The sequence below is a fragment of the Rhinoraja longicauda genome, chromosome 11 (genome assembly GCF_053455715.1).
Source record: "Rhinoraja longicauda isolate Sanriku21f chromosome 11, sRhiLon1.1, whole genome shotgun sequence".
NCBI classification, from domain to species: Eukaryota; Metazoa; Chordata; class Chondrichthyes; order Rajiformes; family Arhynchobatidae; genus Rhinoraja; species Rhinoraja longicauda.
Genome location: NC_135963.1, coordinates 34,739,200 through 34,764,370, shown reverse-complemented (window position 1 = coordinate 34,764,370; position 25,171 = coordinate 34,739,200). Strand labels below are relative to the sequence as shown.

The 25,171-nt window shown below is 44.2% G+C and overlaps 1 protein-coding gene across 1 annotated transcript in view; it reads left to right on the top strand.

Annotated features, from left to right (window-relative positions):
- The first annotated feature begins 660 nt into the window (after positions 1–660).
- il23r (interleukin 23 receptor) overlaps positions 661–25,171 on the top strand; it is a 36,514-nt gene continuing 12,003 nt past the window's right edge. Inside the window, exons 1-6 of the mRNA XM_078407989.1 lie at positions 661–734; positions 7,037–7,267; positions 10,634–10,735; positions 13,414–13,569; positions 19,426–19,557; positions 20,455–20,554. Of these exons, the coding sequence (XP_078264115.1) occupies positions 7,042–7,267; positions 10,634–10,735; positions 13,414–13,569; positions 19,426–19,557; positions 20,455–20,554 (716 nt within the window). The 5' untranslated portion in view covers positions 661–734; positions 7,037–7,041. The remainder of the gene's footprint in view (positions 735–7,036; positions 7,268–10,633; positions 10,736–13,413; positions 13,570–19,425; positions 19,558–20,454; positions 20,555–25,171) is intronic.

Sequence of the window (25,171 nt, the reverse complement as noted above, 5' to 3'; positions counted from 1 at the left end):
CCTCTCACCCCCCCCCCCCCCCCCGCCCAAGGCTTGCTGTCCTCCACCTCCCATTTTCACAACATTTTCAAGACATTAAGAGCTATTTTGGGTATAGTTACAATATTGTACCATTACCAAACTTGATGATATTTGTTGGTCCAGGTGTCAGAGGTCATGGGGAGAAGGCAGGAGAATGGGGTTAGGAGGGAGAGATAGATCAGCAATGATTGAATGGCGGAGTAGACTTGATGGGCCGAATGGCCTAATTCTACTATTCCTTATGCCCTTATGACCTTCTACTCATTAATGACTCTTTTTTCTATCAAAAGATAGTGCTCATAGTTTGCTTAACATCATAACATCAAGATTTACAAATCCACCCAAATTGGGGGCAATTCATCCTTTCCATTACGAATAATGATCTCTGTCCAACAACCCAAATATGTAAATAGACCTTGGGCAAAGATAATGAATGTCCATGCATCTACATTCACTGCCTGTTTAACCTGCTAGAGGGCATATGGGAAGAAGTGTATTGTGGCATGGAAGGCAAGGAAAGGTAACATTTAAAATGCATTGTGTAGTTGTGCAATTAATAAATTGTGTTTTTGTTAAAAGCCAATATTCTAGCAAGAAACATCATTTTTCATTTGCAATGATTCTTTGCAGAACCAGTGGGAGTTTTGGATGCATGGAGTTTACGTGAGTCAGTTGATCTGAACAAACATGGAAGAATAATCATCTACTGGAAGGTTTGTGGAACATATCATACCTACTGTAGAGTGTTAGAATCATAGAGCATGGAAACAGGCTGTGCGGCTTAATGCATCCATGACAACCAAGATGCCCCATCCAAGCTGGCCCCATTTGCTCACATTTGGCCCCTCTCTCTTTAAACCTGTCCTCTCCAGGTACCTGTCCAAGTGTATTTTAAGTGCTGTTATAGTAAGTGCTTCAACTACCTCTTCTGCAGCTCATTCCATATACCCATCACCCTTTGTGTAAAAAGGTTACCCCTCAGTTTCTTATTAAATCTTTCCCCCCTCATGATAATCCTATGTCCTCTGACAAAAGACTGTGCATTTACCCAATCTATTCTTCGCATGATCTTGTACACCTCTATAAGATCACCCCTCATCCTCCTGCACTCTAAGGAATAAAATCCTAGCCTGCTCAATCTAACTTTATAGCTCAGGCCCTCGAGTACAGGCAACATCCTCGTAAATCTTCTCTGTACTTTTTCCAGCTTGACAACATCATTCCTATAACATGGTGATCAAAACTGAACACGGTACTCTAAAAGTACTGTAGCTCCACCAGTGTCTTATACAACTTTAATATGATCTCCCAACTTCTATCCTCAATACTCTGACTGATGAAGGCAAATGTGCCAAAATCCTATCTATACCTGTGTTACCTCTTTCAAGGAACTATGTTTAGTTTAGTTTATTGTCATATAGTGAAAAGCTGTACTTGCACTCCTAGATCCCTCTGCAACACTCCCCAGACCCCTGCCATTTACTGTGTACGTCCTGCCCTTATTAGATTTCCCACAATGCAACACCTTGCATTTCTCTGTATTAAATTCCATGAACCATTCCTCAGCCCACCTGCCCAACTGATCAAGATCCTGCTACAATATTTGACCACCCACTTCACTATCTACAATACCTCCCGCTTTTGTGTAATCTGCAAACTTGCTAATCATGTCTTGTACATTCTCATCCAAATCCATTGATATGGATGACAAACAGCAATGGGCCACACTGTACCCTGTGGCACACCACTAGTCACAGGCCTCCAGTCCGAAAAGCAATCTTCCACCATCACCCTCGGCTTCCTTCCATGAAGCCAAATTTCTATCCATTCAGCTATCTCTCCTTGGTTTATACCAAAGATAGACACAGAAAGCTGGAGTAACTCAACAGGTCAGGCAGAATCTCTGGAGAAAAGGAATAGGTGATGTTTCAGGTCGGAACCCTTCTTCAGATTGAAAGGGTGGAGATCACCCTTCCTGAGATCATCTGTTGCTGACCCCAATTTTGGTCCGGCCTTCCCTATCTTTCAATCTGAAGCAGGGTTCCGACCCAAAATGTCACCTATTCCTTTTCCCCAGAGATGCTGCCTGACCCGCTGGGTTACTCCAGCATTTTGAATCACGCAAATTAGGTTAATTTCAGTTAGGTTCCTTCGCGGTTCCTTGTGGACTCGAACGTCCGGTTTGCAATGGTCAGAGAAAGCAGTCCTGCTCCAGGTCCTGCCCTTTTTGTAACCAGGTGAACCTTCAGCAGCATTTGAAGGTAATATTTTGCAGCGGTGTTTTATTTTTGAAGAGCAGCTCAGTTTCTGGTATCCAATTACTATCCAACCTGAACACTTTGTGCACACAAATTGATTGGCTTAACACACCCACACTAATTAACACGAATTGACTAGAGGAAAAATCAATTCTCCATGGTACTATTCCAAAATGGGTCCATAGAGTGTGATCTCACTGACACGTCTATCTTTAGCCCCTGTTCTGTCTGCCGGCCACTTTTACAGGCATTTCTCCATGCACAGAATCTGGAGAAAAAGGATCGGTGATATCTCGAGGGGGAAAAAGGATAGGTGATTTTTTATGTGGGGACCCTCCTTTGGACTGACTTCAAACAAAGTTTTTCTGCGGCTGGATTGGAAGGATGTTGAGGGGATGGGGACAGTACCATTTCAGTAGGATAGGAGTATCGCAGAAAAATGATCTCTTGTGGACCAAAGGTAATTTCACATAGATGGCTGATTTTAAGAGGTCTCCCTCTTGTGACAAGTTGTGTGATTACATTATAACAGTTTCAGATCGAACTTTATTTTTGACTTCTGCCAACCCTTTTTCAGTTTCACTGTGAAGGCAGAGAGCTCATCATTTTGTGCAACTCTATAGAGGGTGGAAATTATGATGAGTCATGTCTTCCACGAGGCCAATTTTAATGCAAGCATAAGATATGCACAGGGCTTGCTGCTGTCCCCACTCCAACCCATAATCTCCTTTTGTGCTTTTTCATTTGTGGCTTTGAAAGGGAGTTGTTTGAGTACTTGAGTACAGAAACATACAAGATCCTCACTAATGTATGCCCCCTGACTTCAGCAGGCCCCTGTTGTAACATTGAAACAGCAATGGGTGGAGTAGGAGCCATGGTCATTCTGGCCATTGACAGTTTTTGTTTACTTTCCAGAACATTGCTGACCAGATCAGCCTTTATTGCCCGTCCTTAGAAGTGACAGCAGTAAGTTGTTGCTTTGAACCATTGGAGTCCTTCAGTAACATTGGAGTGGATGTTCTATGAAGGAATAATGAATGAACAATAATGTTTACAAGTCAGGCTAGTTTTTGGCCCGGGAGGAAAATTAGTGTCTAATGTGTGTTGGTTGCTCAGAAAAAGGGAAAAAGCCTTCTCCTGTTTATTTTTACATTGTTATAAACCACATAACAATGAGGTTCTGCAAAGGCCAATACTCCAATGTTGTTCTCAGAATAGATTCTGACTGGCTATGTTCTGTGCTGAGCCCTTGTGTCCTTCATCACTGAACCACCAGATGGCATGATCTGCTCCAGATGGCATAATTTGAGGCTAAAGAACAAACATTGTTTACGTCTTGACTCCAACTTCCCTATAGCCCCAGAAAATTAAAGTTTAAAATCCACTCCACCCCTTTTTAAAACATGCAGGTAATCCTAAGTCTTCCCTTCCACAATTCATTTTATAAGTGCACCAGTCAAAGCTCAAATTTGAAGGAAAACCTTGAATGTGGAAACCTGAAATTCACAGTCATAAATTAACTTTGTTTCAACTCTCCACGGATGTCGCCTGACCTGTTGAGTATTTCCAGCATTTTTGTTTCAAGCGTCAATACTCAGTCATTTTTTAGCAAATGCAATAATAGGATTCTTTGTCTTTTCCCCTCTCATGCAGAAGCTGATAATTTACAGGAGTACCTATATTCCTATACTGGTTTACTCAATTAAACTGCTAATAGCAATGATTAAATTACAGTGCAAACTACAGCAAACCCACTAGTGTTCTACAAATGTAACCCTTGGTTAAGGAAGCTCTAAGATACTTTTTTGCTAAGATTTTTCTGTTGTCTATTTATATATATTTTTCCTATTCCTAGCCTCTCCACCACCCTCAGGAAACCAGGGGAATTATTCTCGGTTATCATATTTATTATGAACAAAATGGACAGAAAACGATCATCCAGTTGTGTAATGCATCAGCAACCCGGTACATCTGGCGAACACCATGGGTACCAGACACTATCTTTGTGACTGCATTTAACTCCAAGGGAAACTCTCCACCCACTGTGCTCCACATAGGAGAAGCAAGTAATTCTTATTATTTACAGGGTGTCTTTCCCTACAGCCAAGCACATCATTTATGTTTTTTATTTACACATAAAACCTTTTCAGGACTGTTATTTCTTGCCACAGGTTGGAATCTGATATCGATTCTCCTCCCACTCAGTTCACAGTGTACCCCATATTGAACAGGAAGGTGTTGATTTTAATCTGTTCCAAAGCAAGGGAAATAGTCATACTTGAACATCCTGTAACCTTTATTTGTAGATAATTACAGAATGACAGTGGCAGATATTAGATCCTGCACCTGTTCCCTGAGAGTAAGGCCAGAGTCACTAACAATTGTTATTGCCCAGAAAATGATTTTAAAAATCAGCATGCTTGGCACTGTTATTGAATTAACTCTCAGTTATTAGAAATTTCAAATGCAGCATTGACTGTAAGTCTGTTTCATTGATCACTTATGTGGGAATCATCTTTTATTCTTGTCTTTCAATGACCAAAAATAACACACCTATTGTATTTCCAAGAGAGCGCACCAAACAGGTCAAACCCACACTTTGAGAAACTACAGCAGAGAAACCAAAGGCTAATTGTAGTAAATTTCCTGATGTGAAACACAATTGTATTTGGTGCTGCGTAGAGTATGCACGTAACAGATTAGAAGGAACATTTCTCTGCAGCCGAAGATAGACGCAAAAAGCTGGAGTAACTCAGCGGGACAGGCAGCATCTCTGGAGAGAAGGAATGGGTGACGTTTCGGGTCGAGACCCTTCTTCAGACTTGACCCGACCCGAAATCACAATCAGAATCACAATCACAATCATACTTTATTAGCCAAGTATGTTTTGTAACATGCGAGGAATTTCATTTGCCATACAGTCACAAAATACATTTTAACATGAACATCCACCATAGCGACTCCTCCACATTCCTCACTGTGATGGAAGGCAAAAAAAAGTTCAATCTCTCCCTTCTTTGTCCTCCAGCGATCGGGGGCCTCTAACCTTCTGTTGACGGGACGACCTTGACTCCCGTAGCCGGTGGCGGGCCTTCCTCATCGGGGCGTTCAAGCTCCTGCAAGGGGGGGGGGGGATCTCAGCTCCCCCGCGCCGGGCGATCTACCCCATGTTGGGGCTTGTCAAACGTCATGCAGCTTGGTGCTCCCGACTTCGGTCTCAACCTGAAATTGCGAGCTCCTTGATGTTAAAGTCCACAGGCCGTGGTTGGAGCGTCGATCCAGGCAAGGGATCGCATGCTCAGATGGTACGTCCATGCCCCGGGGGGGCTCAGAGTCAGTCCCAGGCAAGGCCTCCAGCTCCACAATGTTAGGCCGCAGAGCGACCGGAGATACGATCCAGAAAACAATCGCATCTCCGGCAAGGTAAGAGACTGAAAAAAAGTTTCTCCCGACCCCCTCCCCATCCCCCACATAAAACAAACCAGGGAACATTAACACAGATTTTAAAACTCACCAAAAATAACAAAAAAAGGACGAAAAGGACAGACTGTAGGCGAGGCTGTCATCATGGCGCCACCCGGTGGTGAAGAGGTGTTGAAAACGCCACCCATTCCTTCTCTCCAGAGATGCTGCCTGTTCCGCTGAGTTACTCCAGCTTTTTGTGTCTATCTTTGGTTTAAACCAGCACCTGCAGTTCCTTCTTACACATTTCTCTGCAGCCGTCTGAGCTGAAGAAAGCCTGAGAGTGTTAACTTCTAATAAAGATTTTCTCTGCAACTCTTTCACCATCCCATCCATTCACAGGTAAGAAAGCGTCTATAATAAAAGACTTATTTTTGTAGATTCTAACTCCTGCACCGTATGATACCCGCATCAAACAGATACCTGATTCATTAAGGGAGTTTAGTTTGGATAAGTGTGAGGTGTTGCATTTTGTAAAGTCAAATCAGAGTTGGATTTTCACAGTGAATGGTAAGGCCCTGGGGAGTGTTGTAGAGTAGAGGGAGTACAAGTACATAGTTCCCTGAAAGTGGTGTCACAGATAAATAAGACGGTGAAGAAAGCTTTTGGCACACTGGCCTTCGTCATTTAGGGAATTAGGTGTAGAAGTTGGGACATTATGTTACAGTCGTACAAGACATTGGTGAGGCCGCACTTGGAGTATTGGATTCAGTTTTAGTCACCCTGCTTTGGAAAAGGTGCTATTAAGCTGGAAACACTATAGAGTAGATTTATGAGGATGTGAGCAGGACTCAAGAGTTAAGTATTGGGAGAGGTTGGGTAGGAGAGGACTTTGTTTCATGGAGTGCAGAGAACTGAGGGATGATCTAGATGTGTATAAAATCACAAGGGGAATAAATAGGCTGAATCCTCAGTTCTTATTTTACACAGTTTAGGGGAATCAAGAACTGGAGACCATCGGTTTAACGTAAGAGGGGAAAATGTAATAGGACCCTGAGGGGCTTCTTTTCCACACAGAGGATGGTGTACATATAGAACAAGCTGCCAGAGGGTGTAGATGAGACAAGTACAATAACATCATTTAAAATATATTTGGACAACTACAGGTATAGGAAAGGTTTAGAGGGATATGGACCAAATGTGGGTAAGTGGGACTAGCTTAGATGGGGCATCTTGCTGGTCATGGCAAGTTGGTCCAAGGGGCCTTTGTGCGTACTGTGACTCTATGACTCTAACATGGATGGAGACTAGTTTAATTTGAACAATACTGTTGTACTTTTTCTATCACCAAACAGAACTAATGGCTCCCAAAAACCTGAAGGTGTTACCTGCTGGAGCCTCTGGAATATTTGTCAAATGGGAACCGCCGGATGAAACCAGTGAACCAGTGCTTGCTTATGTAGTCGACTGGATCAAGGTAGCTGAGAGCAACAAGGAGCTGCTTGATTGGAAAAGGCTGCCTTGGGAAAATCATTCTTTATTTACGGGACAAACCTCCTCACCTCAAGAATTTCTAATAGCAGGAAGTAAGTTTACAATAAACTGCATTGTAGAATTTCATGAATAACTAGATGGGTGTGCACCCATTGGGTGCAAAACACTGCTGCAGGCGGTCCAGCGAGCGCGGCAACCCCCGTTGGATGGAAACCTCTCCTGCAACCCTACCGATCCGTGGACCCATTGCTGGGCAGGGTGTGTCCCCCGGGGCCATGGGCGGGTGAGGGGGGACAGGAAATGGGAGAGGAAGCCACTCACAACGGCCCCGTGTTGGCCAGAGCGAGCCGTGGACCCGAAAGCTCTCCTGCAGCGAACGGCAGCGACGGCCATCTTGTTGGACCCTGTTGGACCCTCTGCCGCCGCGCTGCACCACGAGAGGAAGGTCAGGCGCAGGGCATGCCAGGATGGCCTCCGGGGTGGGGGGGGGGGAGCGCATTTGTTAACGTTTATGGTAAATTGTTTTTAAAAAGTAACAAAAGTCAATCTATTGAGACCACGGGGGAATGGTGAGAAGGGTGGGCCTAAAATTGTCGCGCTATCGGGTACCGTTTTTTTTCTGGATGAAAACCGCACAAAGAAACATACGGGACAAGGACAAACAAACATACGGGGGAACAAACAAGATGAGAGTTTTGTTAATATATCGATGTATGTATAATTTATTTTAAAATTATGTTTTTGGTTGTTTGTCTAAGTGATACAGCTGCAAGCAAGATTTTCATTGCAACAGTATCGCATGGTTATTACTCGACAACATGACTATTGAATGCCATTTTCCAAAACACAGCGGCACAGTGGTACAATGCCAGGATCAATCCTGACTAGGATGCTGTCTGTACGGAGTTTGTACTTTCTCCCCATGACTGCATGGGTTTTTTCTGGGTACTCCTGTTAACATATACCATAGAGCAGGACTGCAAAGGCCCACAATATATGTGCCAAACATAATGTTTAGCTGAACTGGTCCAATCTGCCGACACATGACCTATATCCCACTATTCTCTGCATTTCCATGTGCCTATCTGAATGCCTCTTAAATACCACTATCATATATGCCTCCACCACCACCCCAGTTAATGTTATCCAGGCCCCCAATCACTTACGGTGTAAAAAAAATTGCCCCGCACATCGTTATTAAACCTTCCCCCTCTTACCTTAAAGCTATATCCTCTACCGTTGGACATTTCCTCCCTGAACAAAAAGATTTTGATTGTTTACCCTATCTATGTCTCCCATATTTTTATACAGTTCTATCTAGTCTCCCCTCAAACTCCGACGCTCCTGAGAAAACAATCCAAATCTATCCAACCTCAATGCACATCAATGCTGTTCAGGGTCTTGCTACTAACTGTATACTCTCTTCATACCTTCAACTTTCCAAAGTGCAATAACTCGCACTTTTCGGGTTAAACCTCAGCTGCCATTTCTCTGCTCAATCACATTAGTGAGATTCGACCTGCCACGTACAAAGCCATGCTGGCTATCCCTAATTAGCTCATTCGCTTCCAAATTGGTGTAAAACCTATCGCGAAGTATTCTCTCCAATAGTTTCTCTACCATTGGTGTGAGCTTCAGTGGTCTATAGCTTCCTGGATTTTCTCAACTTCCTTTATTGAACAAAGGAACAACATTGGCCACTCTCCAGTCTTCCGGGACCTTGCCTGTGGCTGAAGAAGCAACAAAGATTCTTGTCAAGGCGCCCGCAATCTCCTCTCTTGCCTCCCTCAAAAACCTGGGATAGATCCCATCAGGTCCTGGGGACTTATCCACCTTCATGTTCACCAAGATTTGCTCCCACATTCCAATCATGTGCAGGTTTATAGGCTATTGGCTAATGTAAATTGTCCCTTCTGTGTAAGATAGAACTAGTGTCTGAATGATTGTTGGTCGGCGTGGACTCTGTGGGCCAAATGCTCTGTTTCCATGCTGTATCTCTAAGCTAATAAGAAAGGAATTTGTGATGTCCCTGAATAAAATTGGATTGATGAGAATTGTAGGGATTGGTCTTGGCAGATTGGGTTGGATTCTATCATAGAAATATCATTGACGCAGAATAATGAAGATGTGAAAGTGGGTAAATTCCAAATCCAAAAATCCAAATCCAAAATAGCTTTATTTGTCATTCGTACAGAACGAGATTACTTAGCCAGCAGTACAAAAAAACCCCACAAGATACAACCCCAACACAAACATCCATCACAGTGACTGCAAACACCCCCTCACTGTGATGGAGGCATAAAAACTTCCCCTCTCTCTTCCCCCATGCCCCTCCCACGTACAGACAACTCAACCCCTACCGAGACGACCGACCCGCACTGCCCCCGCAAGGAGATGGATAGTCCCCGCGGCCGAGCCGCACCGGGCGCTGTTCAGTCCCGTGGCCAAGCCGCACCGGGCGGTGGAAGGCCCCGCGGCCGCACCGGGCGCTGTTCAGTCCCGCGGCCAAGCCGCGCCAGGCGGTGGAAGGCCCCGCGGCCGCACCGGGCGCTGTTCAGTCCCGCGGCCGAGCCGCGCCGGGCGATGGAAGGCCCCGCGGTCGCACCGGGCGCTGTTCAGTCCCGCGGCCAAGCCGCGCCGGGCGATGGAAGGCCCCGCGGCCGAGCCGCACCGGGCGCTGTTCAGTCCCGCGGCCAAGCCGCGCCGGGCGATGGAAGGCCCCGCGGCCGCACCGGGCGCTGTTCAGTCCCGTGGCCGAGCCGCACCGGGCGATGGAAGGCCCCGTGGCCGAACCGCACCGGGCACTGTTCAGTCCCGCGGCCGAGCCGCGCCGGGCGATGGAAGGCCCCGCGGCCGCACCGGGCGCTGTTCAGTCCCGTGGCCGAGCCGCACCGGGCGATGGAAGGCCCCGTGGCCGAACCGCACCGGGCGCTGTTCAGTCCCGTGGCCGAGCCGCACCGGGCGATGGAAGGCCCCGTGGCCGAACAGCACCGGGCACTGTTCAGTCCCGCGGCCGAGCCACGCCGGGCGATGGAAGGCCCTGCGGCCGAGCCGCACCAGGCGATGGAAGGCCCCGCGGCCAAGCCTCGCCCCGAGGAAGAGACCTAAAAAAATTAAGATTTCCCCCACCCCCCCCCCACATACCCCCCCCCCCACACATACACCCCCCCCCCCCACACATACACAACCAAAACAAAACACCCCAACACTAACACACAAACAAAAAGGACAAAGGACAAACAGACTGCCAGCGAGCCGCAGCCGTTAGGCTCCGCCACACGCCACCACAATTGGCATCAAATTTTCTTTTTAGGTAGAAGTCATTCTGGGGTCGATTGTACCTGTTTTGTTTTTAGTGTAGATTTGTATGGAATGTTTATTTTATGCGCTCCTGCATGTTCTGTTGGTCATAAAGCAGATTGGTTTAATGTGACAAATTATCTTTATCATTTCTTTAGAAAGCATTATGCCAAGGAAACGCTACAATATATCTGTTACTGCAGTTTACCAGAATGAACGAGGAAGATCGTGTTTAGCCCAGGGATATTCCGTTGAAGGAAGTAAGTAGTCAGTATAATAACCATCCTTTCCTTCTATTCCTTCTACTTTTTCAATTATCTTTCAGTTTTCCTAAAGAAAGTAGAGATTGACCGATTTTCAGACTTTATTCCCTTGTCTTCTAAGTTATGGATTCATATAATAATATATTTTGGAAACATACCCTTCACTACCCTGAGCAACCAACCATAAACCATCCATTTACACTAAGCCTGCATTAATCTCACTATTTTTTTGTTTTCTCTATATTGCAATCATCATCTCCAGATTCTACCACTCACTTATACACTGGAGACATTTTACCGTGGTCAGTTAATCTACCAAACCACACATCGCTGCAATGTGGGAGGAAACTGGAGCACCTGGAGGAAACCCATGCAGTCACAGAGAGAACAATAAAAGTCCACACAGACAGCACCCAAGGTCAGGATTGAATCTGGGTCTCTGGCACTGAGGTTGCCGTTCTATTAGCTGTGCCTGTGTGCTGCCCTCTGGTGTCCAGGAACAGCACAATCAGTCCAATCATCCTCACACACTAGGATTCCAGTTGTTTATCTGTATGAATATCTCAGCAACCTGCAGAACTCCAACTGTTAAACTGGCTGGCACAGGTAAGGTTCAAATGTGGAAACTGTCTGCATGACTCAGTATTAGCCACATAGTGCACTGACAAGCCCAGTGCTTGCCTAAACACTCCTCTGTGCCATTGGGAGGAAACTGGCCTTCCATCACAGTGAGGAGAGGACTGGAGGAGACTCACTGTGATGGATGTTTCTTTTTTTGTGTGTTTTGGGGTTGTGTAATTTGCCTATTTTAATGCTTTATTGTGTAATCTGCCTATTTTAATGCTTTTATTGTTGGACTGTGGGTCGTCCACATTTCGTCCAAAAAACTTGTTTTTTGGATGACAAATAAAGCTATCTTGAATCTTGTTCCTTCATTTCACTCATTTCCCAGAACCAGGTCTCAACTTGACCAGGAGGACAGGATGTTTCTGCAGCTATGGTTAATACCTGCCTTGCCAATTATAGGCGGTGTATTTCACAACATGAACACGTTCTCCTTTGTGATTTTCAAAAGTATTCTCAGTGTTAAGAACAGAGTATATTCTCAGCAGTCTGTAGTGAATATGAAGCTTCTTGACAGGTTTTTTTTAGTTTGTTTGTTGTCAAGTTACTTGAAGGAAACATAGAAACATAATTGAAATAACATGTTTTCTGGGGAAAATCGACAGATTCAAGGAAATACTGAAAGTAAGAAAAGTAAGAATGTTTGTTGGCCACCAAGTGTTTGTCTTAAATATATACCTGCATAGGCCTGTGTCACAAAGGTGTACTTTAACCCTTGCCCCTCCAATTACTAACCTGGAGTACATTAAATTGGCAATCTATGAAACCTGCCTGGTTCCGTTTTAACTCAGGAACATGAATAATCTGCTCTGTGTGGGAGGCCATAATCATAATGTTCAATTCAGGCTCTGTTCTAATATTTTGGCTCGTTTAAATTTAATGTTTCCTACTTGGCATTTCTAGGCTATGGGAATCCTTGACAGCTGAAAAGAGATGTCAGCTGGAACTAGCAAATAGGGGGTTTGCTGGCACTGTTTGTGAACAATGTAAAGCATGTGCGCACCCATTGCTGTTGGGTAAATACATTACACCACCACTCCCTCCAAGCTCTACCTGTCCTGGTTTTCATTACATCACAACCCAGCCTACTCAGCTCCTCCAAAGACACAACTTATCCTCATTCATATGTATGCCCTCTTGTGTGAGAAGGTTCCCAGTTATTGCGGACTCTTGCTCCCACCGGCCAGTCTGTCAACTAATCTATTAAATTTGTCAGGACTTGATTTGTCCACATTTCCCTCACAAACATGCTCACCTATGCAAACACCTATGCACACACCTATGCACACTCCCCGCATCCCCATTATATTGCAGTCAGGATGATTAATAAAAAATGGGGAAAAGAAAGGAAAGCCTGAAAAGAATCTCTTATAGGAAAAAGAGGATTGATCAAGCCCATTGCTAAGTTACAAAATGAACAACTGTCTCAAAAGTCTAAAGAAAATCCAATCTATCTGAAGCTAGAAGTTTTGATATAAATCCCAAGGAGTATAAGAACCCAGAGAAATATTACATTGAAATTAGGTATCGTAGCGGTTTTGATGGTTGAAAATAGAGAACGTGGAAGTTCTACTTCAGCCCAGAATATTTGTGTCGTTCATGATGCCTAGTTAAAATGATCACATTGGGCACCTCGTATGGGCCGAACAATGATTCATAAATCTCATCTAGGGCTCCTGAAATTTCTTCTCTAGCTTCCCACAGTGGCCTCAGATATATCTGATCAGGCCTGGGAGATTTATCACCCTAAGGACGTGTAGTACCTTTTCCAGCCTAATAAAGATTTTCCTCAAGCTATCAACTGTCCCATGTTCCCTAACCTTCATGTTTTTCTTCACAGTAAAAACTGAGGAGAAATCTTCATTGAAGACCTTGCTATCTTCTGTGGCTCCACACTTAGATGACCACTTGGGTTTCTGAGGTGCCCATTTCTCGCTCTAGTTGCTCTCTTTCCCCAAATGTATCTGTAAAATCTTTTTTAATTCTCCTTCATTTTATCTGCCATAACTATCTCCTGCCCCTATTTTGATTTTATGTCCTTCTTCTTTCAGAACCTACAGCAGGACCAGATGTGTTACTGATGAAATTTGATGGAACCAAAATGCAAGTAAAATGGGAGGAGATTCCACTTAAAAGCCGGCAAGGGTTTATCACCAGTTATACCATCTACGTAGAGAAGGGGTCCGATGGATCCAGCCTTGTTCTGTGTAAGTGTGTTTCCTTGAAACATTTTTATATAGCTTCTGTATTTTATTTTTCTGCTCTTTCTGTCTTGAGAAAATAAAAGGTTATAGCTCAGTTCCTGCTGCTACAAAGCTTCTCTTTGCAGGTTCCATAACAGGAGTGGGGTCATTTTTAAACTCTTCCCTGTGGGAGAATAGTTTATAAATGGCCCCAGTCTGGAAGATTCACTCTGGGACATAGTTCTGTATGGTAGAACCGTTTAAAAATGACCACGGTCTTGGAAATTCACACTGGGACATAACACCGTCGTCTTCTGTACTCCTGTGGTGAATGTACTTGTGTATGAAGTTACTTCAACTCCATCGGCAGCAACTCTTTAATAACAATCTTACACGTCATATTGATTACTGGTGTAAACGGTATGTGAGGCTAATTAATCCAAAGCAACAAAGTAGTATCACAAGTGCACTAATTCTTTGTGTAAACTGCCACAACAGGAAATGACCCTTATTGTCAATTCCCTAGTGAAATATACATTCTGTATAGATCATTCTCAAACAAGTGCTCAGAATTATTAGATTAGGAGGCAGTTATGTAAAATTAAGTTTCTTAGGAATCTCCAAAATATTTAATACTGGAGGGTTGTGGAGGCTAATCTTTGGGTGTACTTAAAGTGGAAGTAGATAAGTTATTAAAAGATCGACCGCCCCGACGTGGGAGATTCGATCGCAAGTTGCGGGAGGTTTGATCGCCCCGACTGCGGATGGTTCAACTGCCCCGACCTCGGGAGAATAAAGAGGAAGAAGTTTGGAATTTACTGCCTTCCATCACAGTGAGGAATGTGGGGAATCCGCTGTGGTGGATGTTTACGTTAACTTTTATGTAGTTGTGTGTCGGTGCTTTTGTTTATTATGGCTGTATGGTTATTCGAGTCTCACTGTACCTTAATTGGCACATGCGACAATAAACTGACCTCTGAACCTTTGAAAAGATGACGGAATTGATGGCTGGGAAACCAGCATAGAAGAGCAGACGAGGACTGGGGAGGATCAGCCATGATCATATTGTTTGGCAGAACAGGCTTGAAGGGACACGTGACCTACCTGCACTTGTTTTCTTGTTTTAACACAACCAGGTTGCTGTTACAAAATGTAAATTGTTTGCATAGAAGCCAATGCAGATCACCTCCTTTCAGCTGAGTTCCCTTAGCAACAAGCAAAACTGGTTTTCTATCATATCTTCTGAGAATCGGGCGAGAACAAAATAAATGTGAAAGTGCAAAGAGCACTGCTGAGTATTTCAGATTCTCCACTTCTGGCTTGTAAAATGGTATTTATACGAATGAATATTTTTCTCTGTTCACCCGGATATTTCTGTCAATGCAACGGAGGCCTCCAGTTTGTTACACGATTTGTTGCAGCAGTTGCATTCTGCAACATCATCCTCCAGGCAAAGAAAAAGCAACATTAACGCATTCGTTTTCTGCCAGCTGGCCAAGACCTTTGTGGTGCCTATGTCAGACTACTCAAAGAGCAACTCATCTATTTGCATGCATGAGCAACATTTACCAGACAGTGATATCAACATGGGTTAAAGCTCAAGTGTTAATTTCCACTCACGTCCGAAATGTCAAGAGTCACCAATACCATCAATGGTAAAAAGCGGTAATCCGCAACTGGCTACATATTGCAAGTGACAGTAGTGCCTTGTAAGGTGGCCTCCCTATTTAATCATGTGCTGTTCACGCCCAAAGTGATGCAATCCTGATTCTGCTCTGGGCGATTGCAGGATTGTGGGCCAGAAATTGAGTCATAGAACCGTGCAGCGTAGAAACAGGCCCTTCAGCCCATCTTGCCCATGCCGACCAAGTTGGCATATTGGGTTAGCCCCATTTGCCTGCCTTGGCCCAATGTCCATCTTAATCCTTCCTATCTATATATCTGTCCAAAGGACTTTTTAAACATTTGTAATTATGTCCTCTTCAATACCTTTCTTTGGCAATTCATTCCAGATATGGAATACGCTGCCCCTGTGGTCCCTCTTAAACATCTCCCCTTTAATAAGCTTATACTCTCTAGTTTTTTAATCCTCTACCCAGAGAAAAAGAATGCATGTGTTCAATTTCTCTATGCCCCTCACAATCTTGTACATCTCAATAAGGTCACCCCTCAGCCTCCTAAGAAAAAGCCCCAGAATATTAAAACTCTCCCTGTAAACCCAGGCAACATACTGGTGAATCTTTCTGCACTCTTTCTGACTTTATGACATCCTTCCTAAAGCTGGGCCACCAGAAATGCACACACAGCTCCAAATGGGCTCTCACCAACAACTTGTAATGCTGCATCATGATGTCCCAACTTTTATACTCAATACCCCTCTCAATGAAGCAAGCGTTTAAAATGCCTTCTTCACCATATTGTTCACCTGACTCGCTACTTTTAAGAACCATGCTCCTGGACTCCCAGATCTCTCCTTTATGCAACATTCTCCAGGGCTCTACAAATTTACTGGATAAGTCCTGCCCGGGTTTGACATACCAAAGTGCAACACCTCACATTTGTCAGAGTTAAATTCCAACTGCCATTCTTTGACCCACCTTCCCAACTGAACTAGATCTTGTTGTAAACAAAGACAACATTCCTCCATGTCTACTATATCGCCAATTTTGGTGGTATCTGCAGTTTTGCTAGCATTAACCACATTGTCATCCAAATCATTAATGTTTATAACAAACATCCGCGTAGGCAGCATCAACCATTGCAGCACTCCAGTGGTCACTTTCTCTGAGGGATAGGATGGCAGTGAAGCAGGCCACAGTTGGAGTGAAATGTTGGCAGTGGGAATGGCAATCCAGATGCAGTTGTAGAAGTAGTAGGCAATAGGATGAAACAGTACTATGAATGTGGGACTCATATAATGCAAGTAAGATATCAAGGCTTGAGTATGTGAAATTAAAAAGGATTTATCTCCTCTTGGAAGAACAATCCATTCTGTTCAATATTGGATCCGTTCTAACCTGGTGCAGCAATGTCACATTCATGGTAAACTGAATTTCTTGTAATGCCTCATCACACCAGCTTTTAATTAGGCTAAGAGATTCCTTGCATGGACACAGATTTTGCATTTATATAGTGCCTTTCCCAAGAGGGAGCATGACTGGAAATGGCCAGTGGCCATAGTTTAGAACCAGCGGCTGAGAAGTTTATATGGTGGGGGGGGTGGGGGGGGGGGGGTGGTGATGAAAGAAAGACATAATAGGCAGGTGAAAGTTAGGGAGCGAGGAAGGAATGTTGGTTTGAATTGCACATATTTTAATGCAAGAAGCCTGACGGGTAAGGCAGATGAACATAGGGCATGGATAGGTACGCGCGACTGGGACATTGTAACTATTACATTGTAGCTCTCTGGTTAAGAGAGGGGCTGCACCGCAGCTCATAGTTCCAGGCTACAGGTGCTTCAGGTGGGGGTAAAAGAGGAGGGGGTGTTGCATTATTGGTGAATTGTCACGGCAGTGGTCAGAGGTGATATTACAGATGGTTCGTCTGGTGAGGCTAGATGGGTGGATTTGAGGAACAAGAAAGGGATGATCACCCAGAAAGGGAAATAGAGGCTCTGGTCAAGAGTAAGAAGGAGGCATGGGGCAGGTATAAGCAACTGGGATTAAGTGTATCTCTGGAGGAATTCCGGGAACTAAGAAGCAAGCTAAAAAAGGAAATCAGAAGGGCAAAAAAAGGAACAGATATTTTTGAAAATCAGTCGTGATGCATGTCTAAGTACTGCATGATTGAATTATAGTCTAAAATTAACTGCTAATTGTATTTGATACCTAATAAAAATAAAATGCACAATATATTAAATGAATTAATTGAATGGCAGTGCTGGCTCAAAGGGCAGAATGGCCTACTCCTGCACTTATTTTCTATGTTTCTATGTTTAATACAGCTATCAACTGCATGGTTTCTTGCTTACATAAGTATGTGAGGGGTATCATCAGTCCTCTTTAGACACAAGGAGAATCCAACTCACTAGCTCACAAACACAGAGAAAGGTTAACTATAGCCAAATACAACAAAACCTCAGTGTCATTTAGATGAGACATTGGGGTCATTAAACTTTATTCAGCACAGCTTAATGACAGCCCTTGATGGCTTCCTAGATCCTTGATATACAGGACCTCTCTCTTTGACCAGGACATCAATGAAGCACAGTGCCCAGGTAGACACAAAATGCTGGAGTAACTCAGCGGGACGGGCAGCATCTCTGGAGAGAAGGAATGGGTGACATTTCGGGTCGAGACCCTTCTTCAGACTGATCTCGACCCGAAAGGTCACCCATTCCTTCTCTCCAGAGATGCTGCCCGTCCCGCTGAGTTACTCCAGCATTTTGTGTCTACCTTCGATTTAAAGCAGTATCTGCAGTTCTTTCCTAAGCACAGTGCCCACTCTGATGTGAACGTTGCCATCCTCCTTGCCAGTTTTTCAAGATGCAGAATGACTTCCGGCAATAATTAAATTTGTTGCTCACCTCCCATGAAAAGATGAAGGGATGATGTCAATTGGCTGGCTTTTGTTCCTGAACCTATATGTGCATGAAGACACATTTGTGATGGGCATTTTTTAACTGTTCAAGTACTTGTACAGAGCTGTCACAAAATCATGTTCCACAGGTAATGGGACAAATTGGCATGAATGCTATGCAAATTACCATTTTAGCACATGTTTAATGGACTTATGGATTTTAGCGAAGGTTTAATGGCCCCTGTAAATGTTCAGACTTTGGAGAAGTACGCATTTATTTCCTCTGAATTGTTCTGAGCATTTCTGTTCTGGATACACAGGAATGCACTGACTGAAAGGGTGTGGAAGCAGATTTAGTGATAACTAGACCAAGTGGACTCGTTGGGCCCAACCCTCTTCTGCATTGGTGCAGCACCCTCTCCTCCCGCTCTCCCCACTCTCCTCTCCCCCCCTCCAACCCCTCCCTCCTCCCCTACCCCTCCCTCCTCCCAACTCCCTATCTCCTCCTCCCCTCTCCTTCTCCCTCCTCCCCCTCCCCCTCCCGATCCCCACTCCCCCTTCCCTCCCCTCTCCCCGTCCTCCCAACTCCTTCCCTCCCCCTCCCCCTCCCCTCCCCCTCCCTCCTCTCCCTCCCTCCTCCCTCCCTCCTCTCTTCCTCCCTCTTCCCTCCTCCCCTCCCCATCCCCTCCCCCTTCCCTCCTCCCCTCCCTCCTCCCTTCCCCCTCTTCCCTCCCTCCTCCCCCCTCCCCCTCCCCCCCTCCTCCCTCCTCCCCCTCCCTTCCCCGCCCCCTTCCCCTGCCCCCCCCCACTCCATCCCCCTCAACCTCCCTTGTCGTACCCCCTCCCTCCCTCCCCCCCCGATCCCTCCACCCCCTCACTCCGTCCCCCTTCCCACCCTAGGAGATAGATTTAATCTTTAAAATGTGAATAACTAAAAATATAACACCGATTTCAATGAAACTTCTTCCATTAGCACCAAAGGGACGACGGTGAGAAAAGGTGGGCCTAAAATTTTTGCGCTATCGTCTAGCGTTTTGGCTGTCGTTCAGGAACAAACAAACAAACAAACGAGAGTTTTAGTGTATAGATTTACAAAATGGGAATTGAATAAATACTTTAAAGGAACTCATGTGCTCAGCTCTGGAGAACGAGTAGCGGAGTGAGAATAATAGAGATGGCGATTTTGCTTTGCTCCTGATGAATTTTATAGCAGGACCCGATTAATCATTTTTTGATTCTATCTCCTGATATTTGCTCCATTTACCGTATCATGAGAAAATTAAGTCAGAAACTTTAACAGAGTTATATTTAAAAACCTCAGTGGCATTCTTAGGACATTAAGGATTCATTTTACCTTTATAGATAATGTCACCAATGTTGCTGCAAGGAGCTACGGGCTGACACTGGAATTGGACACAGTTTACACCATTCATATGACTGCCACAACTGCGGCAGGAGAAGGGGAGATGGGAGCAAGGACACCCATCAAACTTGGTGAGTAAAAATGGAGGGGTTTGTAACCCACAAGAATTAAACACACCAGGATTTGTGAGGACAGGTTAAAAATTAAAATGTTAATTTTATCATCACAATAAGCCAGCTCCAATCTGCCTGTAAATAACTTAGGTGACAAATCACACTCTATGATAATCCTCAACACTGGTGCCCCGCAAGTATATGTGTTCCCAACCCGTATCTATACTCCATGACTATGCAGCCAAATGCCAATCCAACTCAATTTGCAAGTTTGCAGGCAACACCACCGTAGAGGGCAAGTATCAAAAAATGACAAGAAGGAATATGGGAAGGAGATTGAGAACCTTGTAACGTGGTGCTAAGACAAGAACCTCTCCCTCAATGTCCTCATTGAAACATACAGAATAGTGAAAGGGTTGGACAGAGTGGATGTGGTGAGGATGTTTCCACTAGTGGGAGAGTCTAGGACTAGAGGTTATAGCCTCAGAATTAAAAGACGTTCTTTTAGGAAGGAGATGAAGAGAAATTTCTTTAGGCAGAGGGTGATGAATCTGTGGAATTCTTTGCCACATAAGGTTGTGGAGGCTGTCAGTGGATATTTTTAAGGCAGAGATAGATAGATTCTTGATTAGTACAGATGTCAGAGGTTATGGGGAGAAGGCAGGAGAATGGGGTAAGGAGGGAGATATAGATCAGCCATGATTGAATGGCGGAGTCGACTTGATGGGCCGAATGGCCTAATTCTACTCCTTTTACTTACGACCTGATGACATTTCGGCTTGTGTCTTTAAATCCCTAATACTATGAAAAACTTGTTTGTTTCTACTTGTATGTTCTTTTTAAATAATCAAAATGTATTCAAGGAAAGGTGAAAACGATTTTATATATAATTAACTTTATTATTGGTATTTTTAGACTATCATGGCATCGCCCTTCCACTGCAGGTCAGCCTGGGAATAAGCATTCCATTAGCCTTCCTTTTAGCTCTGACACTTGCAAAATCTGTCAGGCAAAGGTGAGTACTTCACTTGATCAACAATATCTTCAAACAAATTATTAAATAGAAAATATTATTGTTAAAATAAATGCTTCCCTTAAAGTAAATATTGGTGTGGGAGAAGTGGGTTTGGATTTGTGGTACATTGGCATTTGTATTGGGGAAGGAGGAAGCTGTTCTGATAGGACAGACTCCACTTGAACCGGGCTGGGACTAGGGTCCTGGCAAATTGCATAACTATGGGCATGGATAGGGGGATGGGGGATCAACAAATTGGAAATGTATGGATGAAGTTAAAGGTAAGCAGAGTGCAGGAGAGGTTACTGAAGTCTCTAAATGGCGAGAGGAATCAGAAATCAGAGATGCAAAGGGAATTGGGAGTGCAGGTGCAGGATTCCCAAAAGGTTCATTTGCAAGTTTACAATAGACAATAGGCAATAGGTGCAGGAGTAGGCCATTCGGCCCTACGAGCCAGCACCGCCATTCAATGTGATCATGGCTGATCATCCACAATCAGTACCCCGTTCCTGCCTTCTCCCCATACTTTTTGTGCACAACCCGCAGGCATTGCCACTTTCATTTCACTGCACATCGTGTATGTGTATGTGACAAATAAATTTGACTTGACTTGACCCCATGACTCCGCTATCCTTAAGAGCTCTATCTAGCTCTCTCTTGAAAACATCCAGAGAATTGGCCTCCACTGCCTTCTGAGGCAGAGAATTCCACAGATTTACAACTCTCTTTATTGAAAAAGTTTTTCCTCATCTCCATTCTAAATGGCCTACCCCTTATTCTTAAACTGTGGCCCCTAGTTCTGGACTCCCATAACATTGGGAACTTGTTTCCTGCCTCTAATGTGTCCAATCCCTTAATAATCTTATATGTTTCAATAAGATCCCCTCTCATCCTTCTAAATTCCAGTGTATACAAGCCTAGTCGCTCCAGACTTTCAACATACGACAGTCCCGCCATTCCGGGACTATGCTGCACGCCCTCATTAGCAAGAATATCCTTCCTCAAATTTGGAGAACAAAACTGCACACAGTACTCCAGGTGCGGTCTTACTAGGGCCCTATACAAATGCAGAAGGACCTCTTTGCTCCTATACACAACTCCTCTTGTTACGAAGGCCAGCATTCCATTGGCTTTCTTCACTGCCTGCTGTACCTGCATGCTTCCTTTCAGTGACTGATGCACTAGGACACCCAGATCTCGTTGTACGTCCCCTTTTCCTAACTTGACACCATTCAGATAATAATCTGCCTTCCTATTCTTACCACCAAAGTGGATAACCTCACATCTATACACATTAAACTGCATCTGCCATGCATTCGCCCACTCACACAACCTGTCCAAGAAACCCTGCAACCTCATAGCATCTTCCTCACAGTTCACACTGACTGCCACCCAGTTTTGTGTCATCTGCAAAATTGCTAATGTTACTTTTAATCCCTTCATCCAAGTCATTAATGTATATTGTAAATAGCTGCGGTCCCAGCACCGAGCCTTGCGGTACCCCACTAGTCACTGCCTGCCATTCTGAAAGGGACCCATTTATCCCCACTCTTTGCTTTCTGTCTGCCAACCAGTTTTCTATCCATGTCAGTACCCTACCCCCAATACCATGTGCTCTAATTTTGCCCACTAATCTCCTATGTGGAATCTTGTCGAAGGCTTTCTGAAAGTCAAGGTACACTACATCCACTGGCTCTCCCCTGTCCATTTTCCTAGTTACATCCTCAAAGAAATTCCAGAAGATTAGTCAAGCATGATTTCCCCTTTATAAATCCATGCTGACTCGGAACGATCCTGTTACTGCTATCCAAATGCTCCGCAATTTCATCTTTTATAATTGACTCCAGCATCTTCCCCACCACTGATGTCAGACTAACTGGTCTATAATTTCCTGTTTTCTCTCTCCCTCCTTTCTTAAAAAGTGGGATAACATTAGCTACCCTCCAATCCACAGGAACTGATTCTGAATTTATAGAACATTGGAAAATGATCATCAATGTGTCCACGATTTCTAGAGCCATCTCCTTAAGTACCCTGGGATGCAGACCATCAGGCCCTGGGGATTTATCAGCCTTCAGTCCCATCAGTCTACCCAACACCATTTCCTGCCTAATGTGAATTTCCTTCAGTTCCTCCGTCACCCTAGGATCTCTGGCTACTAGAACATCTGGGAAATACTTTGTATCTTCATTAGTGAAGACAGATCCAAAGTACCGGTTCAACTCATCTGCCATTTCCTTGTTCCCCATAATAAATTCACCTGCTTCTGTCTTCAAGGGACCCACATTTGCCTTAACTATTTTTTCCCTCTTCACCTACCTAAAGAAGCTTTTACTATCCTCCTTTATATTATTGGCTAGCTTACCTTCGTACCTCATCTTTTCTCCCCGTATTGCCTTTTTAATTATCTTCTGTTGCTCTTTAAAAGAGCCCGAATCCTCTGGCTTCCTGCTCTTCTTTGCTATGTTGTACTTCTTCTCTTCTATTTTAATGCTGTCCTTGACTTCCCTTGTCAGCCACGGGTGCCTCTTACTCCCCCTAGAATCTTTCCTCCTCTTTGGGATGAATTGATCCTGCACCTTCTGCATTGTTCCCAGGAATACCTGCCATTGCTGTTCCACCGTCTTCCCTGCTAGGGTCTCCTTCCAGTCAAATCTGGCCAGCTCCTGCCTCATGCCTCTGTAATCCCCTTTGCTATACCGTAATACTGACACTTCTGATTTTCCCTTCTCCCTCTCAATTTGTAGATTAAAACTTATCATATTATGATCACTGCCTCCTAATGGCTCTTTTACCTTGAGTTCCCTTATCAAATCAGGTTCATTACACAACACTAAATCCAGAATTGCCTTCTCCCTGGTAGGCTCCAGTACAAGCTGTTCTAAGAATCCGTCTCGGAGATACTCCACAAACTCCCATTCCTGGGGAAATACTTAATTGATAGTATGGAAGGCAAATGCACTGTTAGCAGTTATTTTGAGAGAACTAGATTATAAAAAACAGGGATGTAATGCTGAGGCTTTATAAAGCACTGGTCAGACCACATTTGGATTATTGTGAGCAGTTTTGGGGCCCATATCAAGAAGAATGTGCTGGTGTTGGAAATTTACGAGAGTGATCCCGGGGATGAATAAGTTAATGTCAGATGAGAGTTTTATGGCACTGGGCCTGTACTCGCTGGAGTTTAGAAGGATGAGGGGGACCTCATTGAAACTACCGAATAGTCAAAGGCTATGGATAGAGTGTCTATGGAAGAATGTTTCCACGAGTGGGTCTAGAACCGAAAGGCACAGCCTCAGAATAAAAGGACGTACCTTTAGAAAGTAGATAAGAAGGAATTTCTTTAGTGAGAGAGTGGTGAATCTGTGGTAATCATTGCCACAGACGTCTGTGGAGGCTGTCATTGGATATTTTTAAGGCAGAGATTGACAGATGCTTGATTGGTAAGGGTGTCAAAGGTTACGGGGAGAAGGCAAGAGAATGGGGTTGAGAGAGAAAGATAGATCAGCCATGATTGAATCACAGAATAGACTCGATGTGTCGAATGGCCTAATTCTGCTCCTATGACGTATGAACTAATGACTTTGCCAAAGTTGAAACTGAGCCTTGGGGACTGAGAAACAAAGGCACCATTATCCATTCTATGTCAATATGGCTGACTTCAGCCGAGCTGTTCAGCCGAACTTCAAATCCAATGTCCAAACGATAAACCAGGACACAGATCTTTGTTCCGTAATTTTGTTCAATTCAATTCAATTCAATTCATTTCCAGCCGAACTCACCACTGAAACTGAGTTGAGAGGGTGGTTTTGACTTAATTCAGTCTGCGGGCAAGAAAGTCTGATTAACTGCCTATTTTGCAATTCAAATCTTGATGGATTTTAATTTTCACCTCCTCTCAGAATTTGTTGTTACTGCTAGAATTATGTGTTTTCCTTGTCAACCACTCAAGTTCCCAAAAACTAGGCATAGTTGTAATTGCCCAAGTAGAATCTCCAAACTTTGTTATTCAGTTTCACCCATTGAAAATGGCCATTAAATGGGAGGCACGGTGGCGCAGCGGTAGAATTGCTGCCTTACAGCGAATGCAGCGCCGGAGACTCAGGTTCGATCCTGACTACGGGCGCTGTCTATACAGAGTTTGTACGTTCTCCCCGTGACCTGTGTGGGTTTTCTCCGAGATCTTCGGTTTCCTCCCACACTCCAAAGAAGTACAGGTTTGTAAGTTAATTGACTGGGTAAATATTTTTAAAAATTGTCCCTAGTGTGTGTAGGATAGTGTTAATGTGCGGGGATCGCTGGGCGGCACGGACTCGGTGGGCCGAAGGGCCTGTTTCTGCGCTGTACCTCTAAATCTAAAAAAAATCTAAATCTAAATCTAAAAAATTAATGCAATGAATAAACACCCATGTATCAAGAGTTCACACCTGGAAAGGGAAAGGGAATGTTGATAGAGAAACAACTTTTTGTGTTGATGAATATTAAGTTAAAAATACACAATATGGCTGTAGAATCCTCCTAGATTCATAAATTAAAAGTAAGTAAAGATCCACAAAGGGCTCCAGTAATACTTTGCTAGGATATAGCTGAAAGGTAACTCAAAATTAATCATCAGTA